General features: G+C 40.0%; 1 protein-coding gene across 8 annotated transcripts in view; it reads right to left on the bottom strand.

Annotated features, from left to right (window-relative positions):
• NBEA (neurobeachin) overlaps positions 1–19,705 on the bottom strand; it is a 666,092-nt gene that overhangs the window by 131,283 nt on the left and 515,104 nt on the right. For all 8 annotated transcript variants that reach the window (XM_060394443.1, XM_060394442.1, XM_060394441.1 and 5 more), the window contains 2 exons: positions 2,167–2,284; positions 1,742–1,844 (listed from right to left, as the gene is read on the bottom strand). In XM_060394443.1, coding sequence (XP_060250426.1) covers positions 1,742–1,844; positions 2,167–2,284 — 221 coding nt within the window. The remainder of the gene's footprint in view (positions 1–1,741; positions 1,845–2,166; positions 2,285–19,705) is intronic.

The following is a 19,705-nucleotide window of genomic DNA, read 5'->3' on the forward strand; positions in this document are numbered from 1 at the left end:
TTTTGACCTGTATTTTATATAAGTACTTCATCGTCTACGAATGTCTTAAGTGAATTTTGTTGTTCAAAATAGCAAATATCCTGAGCATGTGCATACATGTCTGTGAACTGGTTTTACACTATAAGCTTAATATGAGAATTGAGACTTTGTAACGTAGGGTAACTCTAGTTGAGTAGCACTTAAAAGCACCTTTGCAATTAGGTAGTGTACTAGGTATTGTAGATTAAAAGATAAATAAGACACAGTTCCTATCTTTTAAATGTCTGTAGCCTATTTAAGGGGAAGATAGACAAAGATTGGTTTTCCTTTCCATGCATGCAGTGCTCTGGAATAACTCCCAGGCACTTAATGATCTACACGGAAGACACTGTTGCTTGTCTGCCCAAAGCCGATTATTCTCTTTCTTCCTTAACAACAGAAAGTGTATTTTTTTCAGATAGGAAGTGGCAGGGAGTTCAGAGGTATATTTTTCCTTGACTTGTAGGGGATGATTTGGCTTCACATTCAGTGTTCAGTGATTGTTTTAGGGCAGGAAGGTGACTCCATTCTGGCCAAAGGGACTTCTAAATATAGTCCATTCTAAAACATAGAATTTCAAGAAGTCCTTTGCGTCCTTCTCGTACTTGAATGCAGTTGTATGAAGATGTGTTATTCGGAGCAGTAGTGGTTATTTTGTGAACACGAAGCCAACTTAGAGTCCTGACATTACTGAACCTCTGAGCCAATACTGGCAACTCCTTTTCTTATGTTCTACATTTTTATTTACATATATATTTATTTTTGGCTGTACCGGGTCTTCCCTGTTGCTTTTCTCTAGTTGTGTGTGGGGACTGCTCTCCAGATGTGGTTTGTGGGCTTCTCACTGTGTTGCCTTCTCTTGGTGCAGAGCACAGGCTCTAGGCACGCAGACTTCAGCAGTTGCAGCACACAGGCTCAGCAGGTACGGCTCACAGGCTCCAGAGCACAGGCTCAGCAGTCGTCGTGCACGGGGTTAGTTGCTCCATGGCCTGTGGGGTCTTCCTGGATCAGGGATCGAATCTGTGCCTTCTATACTGGCAGGTGGATTCTTTACCACTGAGCCACCAGGGGATCCCCTGGCAACTTCTTTTTAATTCCACCTCTTTCATAAAACAAACCGCCCACAACCAAAACCCTATTGGTTAAACCACTTTTAGTCAGTTCTTCAGTTACTTGCAGCCAAAACCAACTAATTGATATGAGTGACACACATAATTACTGACCATGTTTTCTATACAGAGTAGTATCTTTGACTAAGTAAAAATTCAAAATAATACATTTAAAATACAAAGATGAAAGATTCAGGAAATGATTATAACCACACCATAATGAATGACTATTAATCTCAATAAACCCTAAGAGTTTTATTACTGTAATGAAGAAGTCTTTTTACACAACATTTATAAAAAACTATATGTTATTACACAATTAACCACAAACATCATGAGGCTTTTGGTAAGATCTTCAGCAAAAATGTCTTAACATGCTTACTATAAGACGCAATCAACTTTCTTACTTTGTCATTTAAATAAAATTATGCCCCATTCTGCCATTCTTAAAATAACTGTTTTCATAATCTCTTTCCCTACAAATGACCTGCAGAGGAAGACAATTCCTAGGTTTTCAAAATAATTACAAGGGCATAACTCTACTCAGATTTTTGTTGTATTTAGATGGAAATATGTTAGCCAACCATAGATAATGTGTAATATGATATAATTACCTGGCTTGTGGCAAACCATAGCTGGTCCCTACTCCAACCCGAGGTAAGCTATAGACGACTTTTTTTACTGTTGCTTGATCAGGGAAATTAAACATAACTGAAGCTGTGGCAAAAAGAAAAAACATGATTTAGAAAACCACAGGAGAGCTAACCATCAATTTCAAAAATCATTTTTCAAGTGCCTTTCATGATTTATTTGTAAAGGTAATGAATCTTCATAGAAATTAGATTTCCTTATAAGTTTATCCTAGGATTAACATTTTCAAACAAATACATTCTTTTTTTAATTTTTATTTTTGCATTAGCAGCAGCATATAAAAGAAAGAAATACAATGCAAAAAATCAAGTCAGTATGATATCATGTTAATCATTAACATTCAAATATGAGCAGCACATTTTTTTTCAAAATATTTAAGGAGACTTACTTCGGTTTGCCATAAATACTTCCAAAGCAGTATTTTGTAGAAGATAACGTCTTGAAAATACAGCTCGTATCTCGCTGAACATCCATTTTCCATGAAGTCCCTCAGTGTATGCAAGGACCTAAAATAAACAGTTTGAAGGGAAGTGTCAGTCAGTGGAATATGTGTCTCAGACTTAGTCTGATACTTTAGTGCTGTATAAAAGTCAGTAAATTAGGGGTTATCTTCCTGAATTCATGATGTATTACAATACTGTCAACCATTTGATTCTGTATATTTACAAAATTTCTACCTTTCTAAATTTTTGTACCTGGCTCATGTAGAAATGAAGGAACAAAGGAACAGAAAACTTGTAAGTTCAAGGTGACCCTGTGACAAAACAGAAAATGTGTTATGCCTTGGTGGTCTTATATATGATTGGTTAGACCAGATGGCTGGATATATATGGTTGGTACTTTTCCAATGTCATTTTTCCTCCTTCTTCCTTGCTTAATGGAAGACCATTTAGCCCTCAAAGTGGTCAACCCCAAGCAAGGGTTCATGATTGGTCTAAGCCTGAGGTCAATGAACATTTCTGGAAAAGGTGAAACAGCAAAAATTTTTAGGACTTGCAGGCCACCTGTCCTTCTCACAGCTATTCAACTTTGCCATTGTGGTATGAGCAGTCCCAGATAATGCGTAAGTAGATGGGCATGACTCTGTTCCAATAAAACTTTATTTGCAACAATGGCCTGAATTTGTTCCCGAGGACAGAATTTGTCTGACTTTGATGGAAGATAGTGATGATAAACTCATTCTTTGCTTTCTCCGAATTCCCTTGCAACTATAAGTAAGGACATGTGACCCAGAACCGGCTAATGAGAATGAAACCAGTCATTTGGGGATACTCCAGAAAAGCTGATAAAAGGAGTCATATGTAGCTGGCACATTTCTATCTCCTCCTTACTTGAATGGAGATGTAATGGCAGAAACTGTAGAAGCAACTGTGTAGCAATTAGAGTAAGGCCAAGGTAATCCCAGCGAGTTTGACCCTAATACTAAGTTGCTGAAACATTCTTAGCAATTATCCATATGTGGACTTCTTATTTCATGATACAGATAAGTTCACATTTGATTATTCTGCTGCAGTCAAATCTGCAATAAATGCATTTTTGGAGCTAACAGAGACAGAGAAGGACAGGAAAGTCTGGCATTCTGCAGTCCATGGGCTCACAGAGAGTCAGATACAACTTAGTGACTGAATAACAACAAAATGCGTATAATCTCAGAAATAAGAAGAGATCTTTCCATGAAAGTTATGATGGCACCTTTATACTAAAAGTGGTATGCCAGGAGGATGGGTGATTTTATGTCTGCATATATTATATATTACTTTATATATATATATATATATAATATATATATATCAGTGTGTGTATATACATACACTAATACACCAAGATGGGCGGGTCATGGTGGAGAGTTCTGACAGAATGTGGTCCACTGGAGAAGGGAATGGCAAACCACTTCAGTATTCTTGCCTTGAGAACCCTATGAACAGTATGAAAAGGCAAAATGATAAGATACTGAAAGAGGAACTCCCCAGGTCAGTAGGTGCCCAATATGCTACTGGAGATCAGTGGAGAAATAAGTCCAGAAATAATGAAGGGATGGAGCCAAGGCAAAAACAATACCCAGTTGTGGATGTGACCGGTGATAGAAGAAAGGTCCGATGTTGTAACGAGCAATATTGCATAGGAACCTGGAATGTTAGGTCCATGAATCAAGGCAAATTGGAAGTGGTCAAACAGGAGATGGCAAGAGTGAATGTCGACATTCTAGGAATCAGCAAACTAAAATGGACTGGAATGGGTGAATGTAACTCAGATGACCATTTTATCTACTACTATGGGCAGGATTCCCTTAGAAGAAGAAATGGAGTAGCCATCATGGTCAACAAAAAAATCCGAAATGCAGTAATTGGATGCAATCTAAGAATGATCTCTGTTCGTTTCCAAGGCAAACCATTCAATATCGCAGTAATCCAAGTCTATGCCCCAACCAGTAACGCTGAAGAGGCTGAAGTTGAACAGTTCTAGGAAGACCTACAAGACCTTATAGAACTAACAGCCAAAAAAGATGTCCTTTTCATTATAGGGGACTGGAATGCAAGAGTAGGAAGTCAAGAAACACCTGGAGTAACAGGCAAATTTGGCCGTGGAATATGGAATGAAGCAGGGCAAAGGCAAATAGAGTTTTACCAAGAGAGCACACTGGTCATAGCAAACACCCTCTTTCAACAACACAAGAGAAGACTCTACACATGGACATCACCAGATGGTCAACATTGAAATTAGATTGATTATATTCTTTGCAGCCAAAGATGGAGAAGCTCTATACAGTCAACAAAAACAAGAGCAGGAGCTGACTGTGGCTCAAATCATGAGCTCCTTATTGTCAAATTCAGACTTAAATTGAAGAAAGTAGGGAAAACCACTACACCATTCAGGTATGACCTAAATCAAATCCCTTATGATTATACAGTGGAAGTGAGAAATAGATTTAAGGGACTAGATCTGATAGATAAGAGTGCCTGATGAACCATGGAATGAGGTTGGTGACATTGTACAGGAGACAGGGATCAAGACCATCCCCATGGAAAAGAAATGCAAAAAAGCAAAATAGCTGTCTGAGGAGGCCTTACGAATAGCTGTGAGAAGAAGAGAAGCGAAAAGCAAAGGAGAAAAGGAAAGATACAAGCATCTGAATGCAGAGTTCCAAAGAATAGCAAGGAGAGATAAGAAAGCCTTCTTCAGCAATCAATGCAAAGAAATAGAAGAAAAGAACAGAATGGGAAAGACTAGAAATCTTTTCAAGAAAATTAGATACCAAGGGAACATTTCATGCAAAGATGGGCTCGATAAAGGACAGAAATGATATGGACCTAACAGAGGCAGAAGATATTAAGAAGAGGTGGAAAGAATACACAGAAGAACTGTACAAAAAAGAGCTTCACGACCTAGATAATCACGATGATGTGATCACTTACACTCACCTAGAGTCAGACATCCTGGAATGTGAAGTCAAGTGGGCCTTAGAAAGCATCACTACAAACAAAGCTAGTGGAGGTGATGGCATTCCAGTTGAGCTGTTTCAAATCCTGAAAGATGATGCTGTGAAAGTGCTGCACTCAGTATGCCAGCAAATTTGGAAAACTCAGCAGTGGCCACAGGACTGGAAAAGGTCAGTTTTCATTCTAATCCTGAAGAAAGGCAATGCCAAAGAATGCTCAAACTACCAAACAATTGCACTCATCTCACACGCTAGTAAAGTAATGCTCAAAAGCCTCCAATCCAGGCTTCAGCAATACGTGAATCGCGAACTTACTAATGTTCAAGCTGGTTTTAGAAAAGGCAGAGGAACCAGAGATCAAATTGCCAACATCCGCTGGATCATGGATAAAGCAAGAGAGTTCCAGAAAAACATCTATTTCTGCTTTATTGACTATGCCAAAGCCTTTGACTGTGTGGATCACAAGAAACTGTGGAAAATTCTGAAAGAGATGGGAATACAGACCACCTGACCTGCCTCTTGAGAAACCTATAGGCAGGTCAGGAAGCAACATTTAGAACTGGACATGGAACAACAGACTAGTTCCAAAGAGGACAAGGAGTACGTCAAGACTATATATTGTCACCCTTCTTATTTAACTTCTATGCAGAGTACATCATGAGAAACACTGGGCTGGAGGAAGCACAAGCTGGAATCAAGATTTCCCGTAGAAATATCAATAACCTCAGACATGCAGATGACACCACTCTTATGGCAGAAAGTGAAAAACTAATGAGCCTCTTGATGAAAGTGAAAGAGGAGAGTGAAAAAGTTGGCTTAAAGCTCAACATTCAGAAAACGAAGATCATGGCATCTGGTCCCATCACTTCATGGCACATAGTTGGGGAAACAGTGGAAACAGTGGCTAACTTTATTTTTCTGGGCTCCAAAATCACAGCAGATGGTGACTGCAGCCATGAAATTAAAAGACGCTTACTCCTTGGAAGGAAAGTTATGACCAACCTAGATAGCATATTCAAAAGCAGAGACATTACTTTGCCAACAAAGGTCCGTCTAGTCAAGGCTATGGCTTTTCCTGTGGTCATGTATGGATGTGGGAGTTGGACTGTGAAGAAGGCTGAGCGCCAAAGAATTGATGCTTTTGAACTGTGGTGTTGGAGAAGACTCTTGAGAGTCCCTTGGACTGCAAGGAGATCCAACCAGTCCATTCTGAAGGAGATCAGTCCTGGGATTTCTTTGGAAGGAATGATGCTAAAGCTGAAACTCCAGTACTTTGGCCACCTCATGGGAAGAGTTGACTCATTGGAAAAGACTCTGATGCTGGGAGGGATTGGGGGCAGAAGGAGAAGGGGACAACAGAGGATGAGATGGCTGGATGGCGTCACTGACTTGATGGACATGAGTCTGAGTGAACTCCGGCAGTTGGTGATGGACAGGGAGGCCTGGCGTGCTGCGATTCATGGGGTCGCAAAGAGTCGGACACGACTGAGCAACTGAACTGAACTGAACTGATATACATACACACATTAATATTTTTATTTTTCTCGTTGAGAACTATGATTTAATGGATATTTGACCCTGTATTCTTCTCCATTAATCATATTATCAGTTTATTTTATTGAATACCTTTAGCAGGCAGGTGGCTCACACCCATAGAAGTTGGTTTGACTCTAAGTGCTTCATGTAAAACTTTCTTACCAACTGTGCCAGTTATTCAATGATTGTGTCTCGGCTCTGGAGTCACCCTTAATTGCTTATCACGTGAAAATGAATCTGTGCCCTTAAATTTTCCTTTGGTAGCCAGGAGTATGTTGAGGTCCATCAGGGAAGGACTCTGAAGAGACGATGCTGAGGCAAGCGGTTTTTCTTCCCCATTCCGTATGCTCACCTAGCAGGTCTCTGCAGAGCGCGGGCTTCTCCGGGGCCCAGCTCCTGCAGTATGTGAGGGCGTACAGTACCCGGTGATGAGAAGATTTCTCCAGTACTTCAGTGCCCCAGGCACTTTTATAGCAAGGTGCTCTGATGAGAACCCTCCTGTAAGGAGCTTCACCAATCCCTAGAGGGTGGTTTTCTGTAAAGTTCCAAAAGACAGAGCACCAAGCTCCCCCAGCAGGGCACCAGAGTGACTTTGTACCATGAAGGGCGCTAAAATCCATGCCCTCCCTACCTAAGTCAAGGGCCCCTGCTTGGGTTCAGTATCAGCTCAAAATACAGTGGCTGGTCCTCATGTATTCTGTTCCTATGTTCCTCAGAGTTCTTGTTATTTCTTATTAACTTGTTTCTCCAGAATTCTACTAGAATTCATATTATAATTATTTCTATGTTATAGTGTTTATAAATTATAACACTTTCCCTGTTCAAATTGCTATGTGGCTTCTTTCTCTTGATTGGTTACAAACTGATATAGGAACTCAATCAATCTTCCTCCAGGCTGGGACCACAGCAGTCCTCAGGGGCCCTCAGGGACCCTTGGGAACAAGAAAAAGGGAACTGAGATAATCAGAGGAACTCAGTAAAGTCTGGAGGTGAAGAGTAAAAGGAGACAGAATAAAATTAAATTATTTTGCTAGCAAGTAATAAACAGCTTTTCATACTGTTCGGGGGCAGGAGGAGAAGGGGACGACAGAGGATGAGATGGCTGGATGGCATCACCGACTCCATGGACGCGAGTCTGAGTGAACTCCAGGAGTTGGTGATGGACAGGGAGGCCTGGCGTGCTGCAATTCATGGGGTTGCAAAGCGTCGGACAAGACTGAGCGACTGAACTGAACTGAATAAACAGCTTAGGCTTCCATGAATGCTCAGTGGAAAAGAATGTGCCTACCAGTGTAGCAGTCGTGGGTTCGATCCCTGGGTTGGGAAGATCCCCTGGAGAAGGAAATGGCACCCACTCTAGTATTCTTCCCTGGAAAATTCCGTGGACAGAGGAGACTGGCAGGCTACAGTCCACGGGGTCACAAAAGAGTCGGATATGACTGAGCAACTAAATTAACATCAACAACCATAAACAGCTCAGGAGGCAAATTCCAGAAGATAGATCCAAAGTTCCAAGCTGTTTTGAACAAGGACAGCATCATCTGAATAAGCGGTACAGCCCCCATTCAGAGAAGCCAAGGAAAAGAAAATTTTCCTTTACAGTCACTGACATTATAGTTAAGCTTTTGAAATCCTTAAAAGGGACTGATAAGACAGTGCTTTGAGGCGTTCATAATTTCGTGCCAGAAAACTCAAGAGAGCCAACAGTCCTTTTCTTTTTTTTAAAGCATGCCACCTCCTACTTTCGCATTTCTTTTCAGATTGATTATGGAACGAAACTCTCCTAATTTAATTAAAACTTCTCTTTTAAGTATCCTTTCCTGTGAACTGCCTTACCTGGTTTTCAGCTTAAGAGTTATCATGTACTAACCTCCAGTAACTCTTCTATGACATCATTTTGTGTCAGTTCTGTGCATGGAACATATTTATTTGTTTGCTTTTTCTCAGTCCCCTCCCTGTGATGTGAAAGTTCCATGACAACAAGGTCCTCAGTCATCTTATTTACTGCTCAATACACAGAGGCTAAAACAATGCCTCGCACATATGTGCTCCATATACATTTGTTCACTGACTAAATCACCAAGAGAAACGGACAGATAATACATATGGGGAGGGTTACAAAGAGATCTTACAAAGTATACGTATCTTTGACTCCTTTGCTGAACTGGAAAGAGCTTTCCAGTTTCACCTTCAGACTTCTCATGTTTATTATCCTAAGGCTGGAGCCTGCCAGAAGTCTCTCCTGACTTGAGATTTAATTAAGATCTAAACAAAGTGATCTAAATAGAATAACTTTTATATTTTCTAGTAGGTTAATTTGCACTCACAAGGAACTCTAGATTGGGTTATATGCTGTGCTGTGCTCAGTCATTAAGGCATGTCTGACTCTTTGTAATGCAGTAGACTTGCAGCCCACTGGGCTCCTTGGTCCATGGGATTTCCCAGACAAGAATACTGGAGAGGACTGTCATGTCCTCCTCCAGAGGATCTTCCTGACCCAGGGATGGAATCTGCATCTCCTGCACTGGCAGGCAGATTCTTTATCATTAAGTCACTAAGGTAGACTGGGTTATACCATATCCTGAAAGGTCTGTCTCCATAAAAAGGATTCCTTCATTCTAGAGGGGCTATGGAAGGTCTTTTAGGCTAAGGCATTTTAGCTGATAGACTTAATGCCTCTCATTTAAGAAAATATATACTGAGGTGTGTCACAGAATATCATTTGACACCCCTTTTAAACATCGGTTTCATTTCTGTTAAGTAATTAGACATTTTTTTTTGGTAGTGAAATTACTGCAGAAAGGATGGAAAATAAAATATTTAAAGAAATGATGAACTGTTGAGATAAACCACTAGCATTCAAATAATTTCACTGATCGCCATGATTGCCTGGGACTATACCCAGTCCCGTTTCCTCTCCTCTGCTCAGATAGCGAGAGAAAGCCCTGAAACAGAGCATGAGGGTAACTAGAGAGAGTTTACTGACACACACTCAGGGGGCTCATGGAGGCCAAAGTAGAACGCTGTGACACTGGAGGCAGAGAGACTCGTAAGGATGCTACTTGGGGCATGTGATGAGTTTAATCAATTTGTATATGCTTCAAAAGGGCAAAGAATATCATTTATAGTTGATTAAATACTGAGTTTATGGTATGTTTCTATAAAATTCTGGGCATCAAGCCTAGGTCTGAAATATGACTTGATCCTATAAAATTGCCTGTATTTTATTTATATCTCCACTAGTTACATAGTGTTCTATAAATTTCAGGCTCTTCTATAAAATAATAATGCTTTAAGTTACTTTTTCATTTAGTCCAAGATATTTTTATAAACCATAGAAGTACTTTCATCTAGACTTGAGGTTTGTGGTTTTGCTTTCTTTCTTAAGTCAACCTTTCCATATTACCTGATTTGTGCTTCCCAGGCTGTCCAAATTTCTTAATATACTATGAAACCAATCAGCAAATGCTGAACTAGTCTACTCAGTTTCATTTTCTGAAAAGTTGAATGAAGAAGTTTTATTACATCATATGGAGCCTGGTGGGTTAGACCTAGGGGTCGCAAAGAGTTGGACACAACTTAGCACCACACGCATAGATCATAAACAGGAAAATTAAAGCATTTTGATCACAAATTTTATGAAACTTCTGTGATTTTCTTAAGTGACCACTGATCTGCTTTGAACTAAGGGCTTAATATCCAGAAACAGTGAAGGGAGAGAGAGATTACACTGGCTTTATACCCTGAGGTCTGCCCCACTCACGAACTGAAGCACACAGGATGCAATCTAAAACAAATGTAGTAGAGACCCCTGGTAAACCACTTCACCCAAATGTGTGCTTAACACATATCTGATGACTGTGTTGCAGAAAAATAGGGCTGCTGTGCACTCATGTGTATCAGACATGCATGTTTGTCAGAAACATGGGTACGGCTGTCAAATCAATTTCATCTTTTTTTCTGTTAAAGACAGTTAATATTGTGTGACCTAAAAAGTACTTGTTTTGTGATAGCTTTGGTGATCTCTAATCATCTGACTGCATATATCAGAACAAGTATTTGGATATGAAAAAACTAAATTTTGCTTCAAGCTGTATTTCTGTTAAGAATTGATGAGAATGATGCAAAGGGCTGGCTAGACATGCCCTGTTCAGTGTTCATCAGGTCATCATATCCAACAGACACTTGCAGCTTGAACAGTTTAATTAAAGGGCTGTTAGTGCAATGGGAAACTGTAACCCCCATTACTTTGATAATTCTGTACAAATTACCAATGATTCTGGATGCAGCAAATATATTCAGGATGGAAGAGTGCAAGAGTGGTTTTAGGTTTGCATTCATGCACGGTCTTTTCCCTTTTGCCAGATGAATAAAGAGGATTCTAAGGCCCAGAAGAAAACCAGAACCACAGAGCAGAAGAAGCTCGGGTTCTACATCGACTGTGTTGTGGAAGATCATCTCTGACTGGCAGTCGAGGTCATGGAACATGAGATGAGGAAGTAGGAAGCAGAAAAAATGGCCAAATGTTTGGAACTGCCTTCTTCCAGTTCTCACTGCATTTTGTGGTGATACCAGTTCTTCACCAAAGGCATAGAGAGAATAAGATGCAAGAAGTAACTAATTAGAAGTGTATGGAAAAAAGGGAATAGAAACACAATGGACTCTTCTCTTCTAATTGGGCAATGAATGATTTTCCAAGAGGTCAGTTACATACGTATGCACAAGTTAAAAGTAAGTTTTCAGATCCTTACCTTCTTAAAATCTATTTGTCTGAGGATGAATATGTGAGAGAAATACACATTGTTTTTCCCATCTCTCTTTTCCCATTGCCATTCTCCAATTACAAAATGGGAGGGGGGCTCTCTGTGATGTATCATCTAGGGTACAAAATCTGTTGAGGGGGTAGGAGCCTCAAATAAGGGACAATTTATTAGAAAGTGTATGCCCTCAATGACTGGATTTGAAAAATCTTTAGGTTAAATGCTTTCCTAATTCTCTACTTTCAAAGAGCCGAAGTTGGATCTAATTGGGTTGACAGTTGGAAGATAATGAAAGATAATTTTTGATGATAGATCCACTAGGTGATTTTTAGCATACAACTTAGAAGTAGCACAAAAACCTATATAAATGTTGCTGGAATAAAATGTCAATATCCTTCTATTTACTTATAGTTTAAAATTGTGAACAGGATTTTTCAACAGAACTACAAAAAAGAAAGTTAAAAACTATAAGAGTTATTATTCACACTGGTCAGAATGCCTACCATCAGAAAGTCTATAAATAATACATGGTGCAGAGGGTACAGAGAAAAAGGAATCTTCCTCCACTGTTGGTGGTAATATAAATTGCTATAGCTGTTATGGAAAGCAGTATGGTGGTGTAAAGGCTACAAACGGTTACCATATGATCTAGCGATTCTATTTCTGGGCATATATCTGGAGAAAACTATAACTCAAACAGATACATGCATCCCAGTATCTCTGCTGCTGCTGCGTCGCTTTAGTCGTGTCCAACTCTGTGCGACCCCAGAGACGGCAGTCCACCAGGCTCCCCCTTCCCTGGGATTCTCCAGGCAAGGACACTGGAGTGGGTTGCCATTTCCTTCTCCAATGCATGAAAGTGAAAAGTGAAAGTGAAGTCGCTCAGTCGTGTCCGACTCTTCGCAACCCCATGGACTGCAGCCTACCAGGCTCCTCCGTCCATGGGATTTTCCAGGCAAGAGTACTGGAGTGGGGTGCCATCGCCTACAGCACCATTTATAATAGCCAAGACAGGGAAGCAACCTAAATGTCCATCAACAGATGACTGGATAAAGAAGATGTGGCATAAATACATAATGAAATATTACTCAGCCACAAAAAAGAATGAAATCATGCCATTTATAGCAACAATAGATTATCATACTAAGTGAAGTAAACCAGAGAAAAACAAATATCAGATGACATAGTATGTGGAATCTAATAAAAAAATGATAAAAATGAACTCATTTTTCAAACAGAAATAGACTCAGACATAGAAAACAAACATGATTACCAAAGGGGAAAGGGTGGGAAGGGATAAATTAGGAGTTTAGGATGAACACTGTACACTACTATATATAAAAGAGATAACCAACAAGGACCTACTGTATAGCACAGGGAACTATACTCAATATCTTGTAATAAGCTATAATGGAAAAGAGTCTGAGAAACAATATACATCTGAATCACTTTGCTATATACCTGAAACTACCACAATATTATAAATAAACTATATTTCAATTTTTAAAAAGTTAGGGATAGCTTTAATATTGATCCCTGTATTGTTTTAGCAATAAATAATATTCTTATGTAGATATACTAACCATCTCATTGAGATGAATTTCCCATAGCATTTTAACTTTATATGTTTTGTAATTATTTTTCAAAGCTCACAATATATTTATGCTGTATGGTTATAAGCTGATAATATTTATAAAAACAATTTGTTTCAGAATAAAAATGTTAAACACTTAAAATTTTATGGTCTTAGGTATTTAAAATATTAAAACTTTAATTCATTAGTGTATATGCTTTCTGTAGATTATTAGAATATAATGATCAGTATATGACTTTCAAGCACAAAATAGTTTTAGAATAGCTGTTTAGAGGAGGGATCAAATGGAAATATTTGTTGAGTAAGAAAGAGGAATTACATAAAATGTCCACTTGAAAAAATATTATTTGTACATTTTAAAGTGGATGTTGATGACAGCCAAATCATTATTCCTTTGGATATATTTGATTCTATTGGGTATATCTGAAAAGTGATTTTTTTAAGAATTTTATTTTAAAATATCAATATGTAGAACATTCTGGATTTCACATCTTTAAAAAAGGTTAAACTCATGAAAAGTATTAAACATTAACATGTGTAATATGTAAATTGTTTTATACATGTGTAACGTGGTATAAAAGTCTTTTACGGGGGGGGGGGGTTAAAAAAATGTTAGAGGACAATTACAACGGACCCACACTATACAATAAAGAAAACCTCAAATTTCTCATGGGAAAGTCTCACTAAACCTTTTTATCCAATTAATAATGAATAAAGTCATCAAAATAAAACTGTCAGGGGTAGGCACTGTAATCAGTAAAATCTAATACAGACCAAAAAATGATCACTGAGTCAAATCTTTTCATTAAAATTTAGATGGAAAATAATTAGTCCCAATGAAAATAAATAATTCATGTACTATACAATTGAAAATGGAAAAAGCTGAAAATGGTTTAACTGTGAAGTCAATGAAAATGATCAAGAAATTAGGCTAGCAAAAAGACAGTTTCTAGGAAATACATTTTCAATGAAAAATTTATAATATATACTATATTGTTATACATCTGAGGTTAAATATTCATAAACACAGTCATTATCACTAAATGAATTAAAATTACAGGGTCAAAATATCGTATAACTGAGAAACATTTAGGCAACTCATCTACAGAGTTTTTCCTTTAGTTTTATTTTATTTGGCTATGCAGTGTGGTATGCAGGATCCTAGTTCCCCAGCCAGGGATGGAACCCGTGCCCCCCGCAGTGGAAGCACAGTCCCAACCGCTGGACCACTGGAAGGCAGGGAAATCGCTAGAGGGCTTTTTATTCAGCATTTTGCTCGAAGTCATCACTTTATGTACCTGCCTCTCCTACATTTAAAGCCTTCCTAGGGTCCATCTCTCTAATAAGCTGTAAGACCTCAGGGAAGTTAGTTCATTTCTAATTATTTAGCTTCTATATCATAAGATGGAGGAAATGACAATACTTAAACTCATTGGGTAGCTGAATGAGTTCTGAATGAGTTCTTTTAAACAATGCTTAGTACAGTTCCCTGCTTCCGCTCATACCTTCCCCATTGTTGGAGAGTCCCCATGAGCACACAGGAAGTGCCTAACAAATGTTAGCCTTCTACTCTAATGCCTTTCTCATGTGCACATGTACAGACATACACATATACATGCACTGAGCACATCTCTGGTTTTAACCTTCAAAAATGACACTGCCAGTGAGAGAACAGAAAACCTGGACCACAGCATATGACCTTTAAAACTAACAGCCATAACTATTGTTTCCTTAGTGGCAGTTTGCATTCTAGAAGTTTTCCAAAATCACAACTATTTGAGACCTCAGCTACCACATCCATTGTTAGCAGTGATAACTCTAGGAAGTGAAAGTGAAAGTTGCTCAGAAATGCCTGACTCTTTGCGACCCCATGGACTGTCCATGGAATTCTCCAGGGCAGGATACTGGAGTGAGTAGCCTTTCCCTTCTCCAGGGGATCTTCCCAACCCAGGGATTGAACCTAGGTCTTCCACATTGCAGGGGGATTCTTTACCAGCTCAGCCACAAGGGAAACCCAAGAACACTGGAGTGGGTAGCCTATCCCTCCTCCAGGGAATCTTCCCGACCCAGGAAACAAACCAGGGTCTCCCACATTGCAGGCGGATTCCTTACCAACAGAGCTATAGTGTCTTCTCTAATTAGGCTAGCTCTTGCTCTTTTCATGATTTATCAATTGATTTTTTAGTGACTCTTATTTAACAAATATTTATTGATTGACCTTCACCAGCTGATAGTGAATGAGAGGCAGAGTCCCTGTTCAAAGAGGTCATAGGTGCATGAGGACTCTCCAACAATGCGGAAGGTATGAGCGGAAGCAGGGAAGGAAGAGCGTCTCAAGCATAGTTCAGCTCAGTTTAGTTCAGTCTCTCAGTCGTGTCCGACTCTGCGACCCCATGAATCGCAGCATGCCAGGCCTCCCTGTCCATCACCAACTCCTGGAGTTCATTCAGACTCACGTCCATCGAGTCAGTGATGCCATCCAGCCATCTCATCCTCTGTCGTCCCCTTCTCCTCCTGCCCCCAATCCCTCCCAGCATCAGAGTCTTTTCCAATGAATCAACTCTTCCCATGAGGTGGCCAAAGTACTGGAGTTTCAGCTTTAGCATCATTCCTTCCAAAGAAATCCCAGGACTGATCTCCTTCAGAATGGACTGGTTGGATCTCCTTGCAGTCCAAGGGACTCTCAAGAGTCTTCTCCAACACCACAGTTCAAAAGCATCAATTCTTCGGCACTTAGCCTTCTTCACAGTCCAACTCCCACATCCATACATGACCATAGGAAAAGCCACAGCCTTGACTAGACGGACCTTTGTGGGCAAAGTAATGTCTCTGCTTTTGAATATGCTATCTAGGTTGGTCATAACTTTTCTTCCAAGGAGTGTCTTTTAATTTCATGGCTGCAGTCACCATCTGCTGTGATTTTGGAGCCCAGAAAAATAAAGTTAGCCACTGTTTCCATTGTTTCCCCAACTATGTGCCATGAAGCGATGCGACCAGATGCCATGATCTTCATTTTCTGAACGTTGAGCGTTAAGCCAACTTTTTCACTCTCCTCTTTCACTTTCATCAAGAGGCTCATTAGTTTTTTACTTTCTGCCATAAAGGTAGTGTCACCTGCATACCTGAGGTTATTGATATTTCTACCGGAAATCTTGATTCCAGCTTGTGCTTCCTCCAGCCCAGCCCAGCGTTTCTCATGATGTACTCTGCATAGAAGTTAAATAAGCAGGGTGACAATATGCAGCCTTGATGTACTTCTTTTCCTATTTGGAACCAGTCTGTTGTTCCATGTCCAGTTCTAACTATTGCTTCCTGACCTGCATATAGGTTTCTCAAGAGGCAGGTCAGGTGGTCTGGTATTCCCATCTCTTTCAGAATTTTCCACAGTTTCTTGTGATCCACACGGTCAAAGGCTTTGGCATAGTCAATAAAGCAGAAATAGATGTTTTTCTGGAACTCTCTTGCTTTTTCAATGATCCAGCGGATGTTGGCAATTTGATCTCTGGTTCCTCTGCCTTTTCTAAAACCAGCTTGAACATTAGGAAATTCACAGTTCACGTATTGCTGAAGCCTGGATTGGAGGCTTTTGAGCATTACTTTACTAGCGTGTGAGATGAGTGCAATTGTGTGGTAGTTTGAGCATTCTTTGGCATTGACTTTCTTTGGGACTGGAGTGAAAACTGACCTTTTCCAGTCCTGTGGCCACTGCTGAGTTTTCCAAATTTGCTGGCATACTGAGTGCAGCACTTTCACAGCATCATCTTTCAGGATTTGAAACAGCTCAACTGGAATGCCATCACCTCCACTAGCTTTGTTCGTAGTGATCCTTTCTAAGGCCCACTTGACTTCACATTCCAGGATGTCTGGCTCTAGGTGAGTGATCACACCATCATGATTATCTAGGTCGTGAAGCTCTTTTTTGTACAGTTCTTCTGTGTATTCTTGCCACCTCTTCTTAATATCTTCTGCCTCTGTTAGGTCCATACCATTTCTGTCCTTTATCGAGCCCATCTTTGCATGAAATGTTCCCTTGGTATCTCTAATTTTCTTGAAGAGATTTCTAGTCTTTCCCATTCTGTTGTTTTCCCCTATTTCTTTCCATTGATCACTGAGGAAGGCTTTCTTATCTCTCCTTGCTATTCTTTGGAACTCTGCATTCAGATGCTTGTATCTTTCCTTTTCTCCTTTGCTTTTCACTTCTCTTCTTTTCACAGTTATTTGTAAGGCCTCCCCAGACAGCCATTTTGCTTTTTTGCATTTCTTTTCCATGGGGATGGTCTTGATCCCTGTCTCCTGTACAGTGTCACGAACCTCATTCCATGGTTCATCAGGCACTCTATCTATCAGATCTAGGCCCTGAAATCTATTTCTCACCTCTACTGTATAATCATAAGGGATTTGATTTAGGTCATACCTGAATGGTGTAGTGGTTTTCCCTACTTTCTTCAATTTAAGTCTGAATTTGGCAATAAGGAGTTCATGATCTGAGCCACAGTCAGCTCCTGCTCTTGTTTTTGTTGACTGTATAGAGCTTCTCCATCTTTGGCTGCAAAGAATACAATCAATCTGATTTCAGTGTTGACCATCTGGTGATGTCCATGTGTAGAGTCTTCTTTTGTGTTGTTCGAAGAGGGTGTTTGCTATGACCAGTGTGCTCTCTTGGCAAAACTCTATTAGTCTTTGCCCTGCTTCATTCCGCATTCCAAGGCAAAATTTGTCCCTTACTCCAGGTGTTTCCTGACTTCCTACTCTTGCATTCCAGTCCCCTATAATGAAAAGGACACCTTTTTTGGCTGTTAGTTCTGTAAGGTCTTGTAGGTCTTCATAGAACCGTTCAACTTCAGCCTCTTCAGCGTTACTGGTTGGGGCATAGACTTGGATTACTGTGAACATTGAACTTAGCGAGGGCGGCTGCGACTGGCGCAAAGAGAGTGGCCAAGAGGAGCTACCTCAGTCCGAGGTCAGGGGCGGCAGCCGGCAGGAGCTACTCTGTGTCTGAGGTTAGGGGCGGTGGCCAAGAGGAGCAACCCCACGTCCGAGGTCAGGGGCAGTGGCCGGGAAGAGCTACCCTATGTCCGAGACCAGGGGTGGCAGGCGGGAGGGGCAACCCCACGTCCAAGGAGTGGTGCCTGCGTGGGTGCAGGAGGGCCTAGAGGAGCTAGTCCATGTTCAAGGTCAGGAGCGGCGGCAGTGAGGAGATACCCCTCATCCCAGGTAAGAAGCAGCGGCTATGCTTTGCTCGAGCAGCCGTGAAGAGATACCCCACGCCCAAGGTAAGAGAAACCCAAGTAAGATGGTAGGTGTTGCAAGAGGGCATCAGAGGGCAGACACACTGAAACCATATTCACAGAAAACTAGTCAATCTAATCACACTAGGACACTAGCCTTGTCTAACTCAACAAAACTAAGCCATGCCTATGAGGCCACCCAAGATGGGCGGGTCATGGTGGAGAGGTCTCAAGCATAAGGAACATGTAAATACAGTGCCTTGGGGAATGGGTTCAGGCAGTCTGAAATACATATTGTCAAGAGGAGAGAAGTGAAAAATAACCTAAGAATGATGAAAGGTGAGTAGGGAACCAGGATGTGGAGGCTAGATCAAGTAACTCATGTTAAAGAGTTTGGACTTCTGATCTGAGAGCAATGATGAGCCCCCTTTGTTATGGGGAGATCACTGCTGTGACTAGAGTTTAGAGGCTGTTTTGACTAGTGAAGGACAATGCTATTCTAATAAACTATGCAAACATTATTTTATACTCATTAGTAGAAAACAACAAATTCTTTTCAAAAGGTAGGATTTGTACCACTCCAATAATCTGCCTCACAGTATGGGAAGTGCTTTTAAAATGATCTGTTCTATAACATACATCCCCGCAACTGCAGAGTTCATAAGAGTAGAAACTAGGTTGTATTTCTTATAGAATCAGTACATGAAAGGAACTCAGTCAATTTTGTTGAATAAAATATTGCAAAATTTAATTTGCAAACAAACTTTGGTTTGCAGTTGGAATCCTCTGTGCCTCCTTCATCTTCAAAGGCATGTAACTCTCAAAATTAGGGTAAAACTCTCAAAATTAAAAAAAAATTATATTGGCAAGGTTGCTTCATTTTTGCCCTACTCATGAATGCCCCCACATGTAAGTATTATATATCTAGCTGTGTTTTATTTTCTCAAATTTGGCAAACTCGGAAATCTCGTATTTGTCCCTCTGCTGTAATTTTACAAAGGGAAGGGCCAGGAGATGGAGAACTCTACAGTATTAGAAGGAAATGAGTTTCTAGTTTCTAGCACTCACTTTCATTTCTACACTGAGCATATTAACTTGCCTAGTGTTACTCTGCATAGTGACAATTTTTAAAGTGTTCATGCTTATATAACTCCAAATAATCCTATTGGGTTATTTGGGTTTCTGGGTTAGTGGGTTTCCTTTGAATCAAACTGTTGACAGGGTATGATTTTGTAGATACTATAAACTGTCAACACAAACTGTTTTTCTCTTTTTGGAAATATTTCTTATTAAAGTTTTTAGATATAGTCAGAAATGATACAAGATTAGATGGGCGAGCTGCAGTAATTATTGTTATAGACATAATTACGTCT

The sequence above is a fragment of the Ovis aries genome, chromosome 10, assembly GCF_016772045.2.
Source record: "Ovis aries strain OAR_USU_Benz2616 breed Rambouillet chromosome 10, ARS-UI_Ramb_v3.0, whole genome shotgun sequence".
Taxonomy (NCBI): domain Eukaryota; kingdom Metazoa; phylum Chordata; class Mammalia; order Artiodactyla; family Bovidae; genus Ovis; species Ovis aries.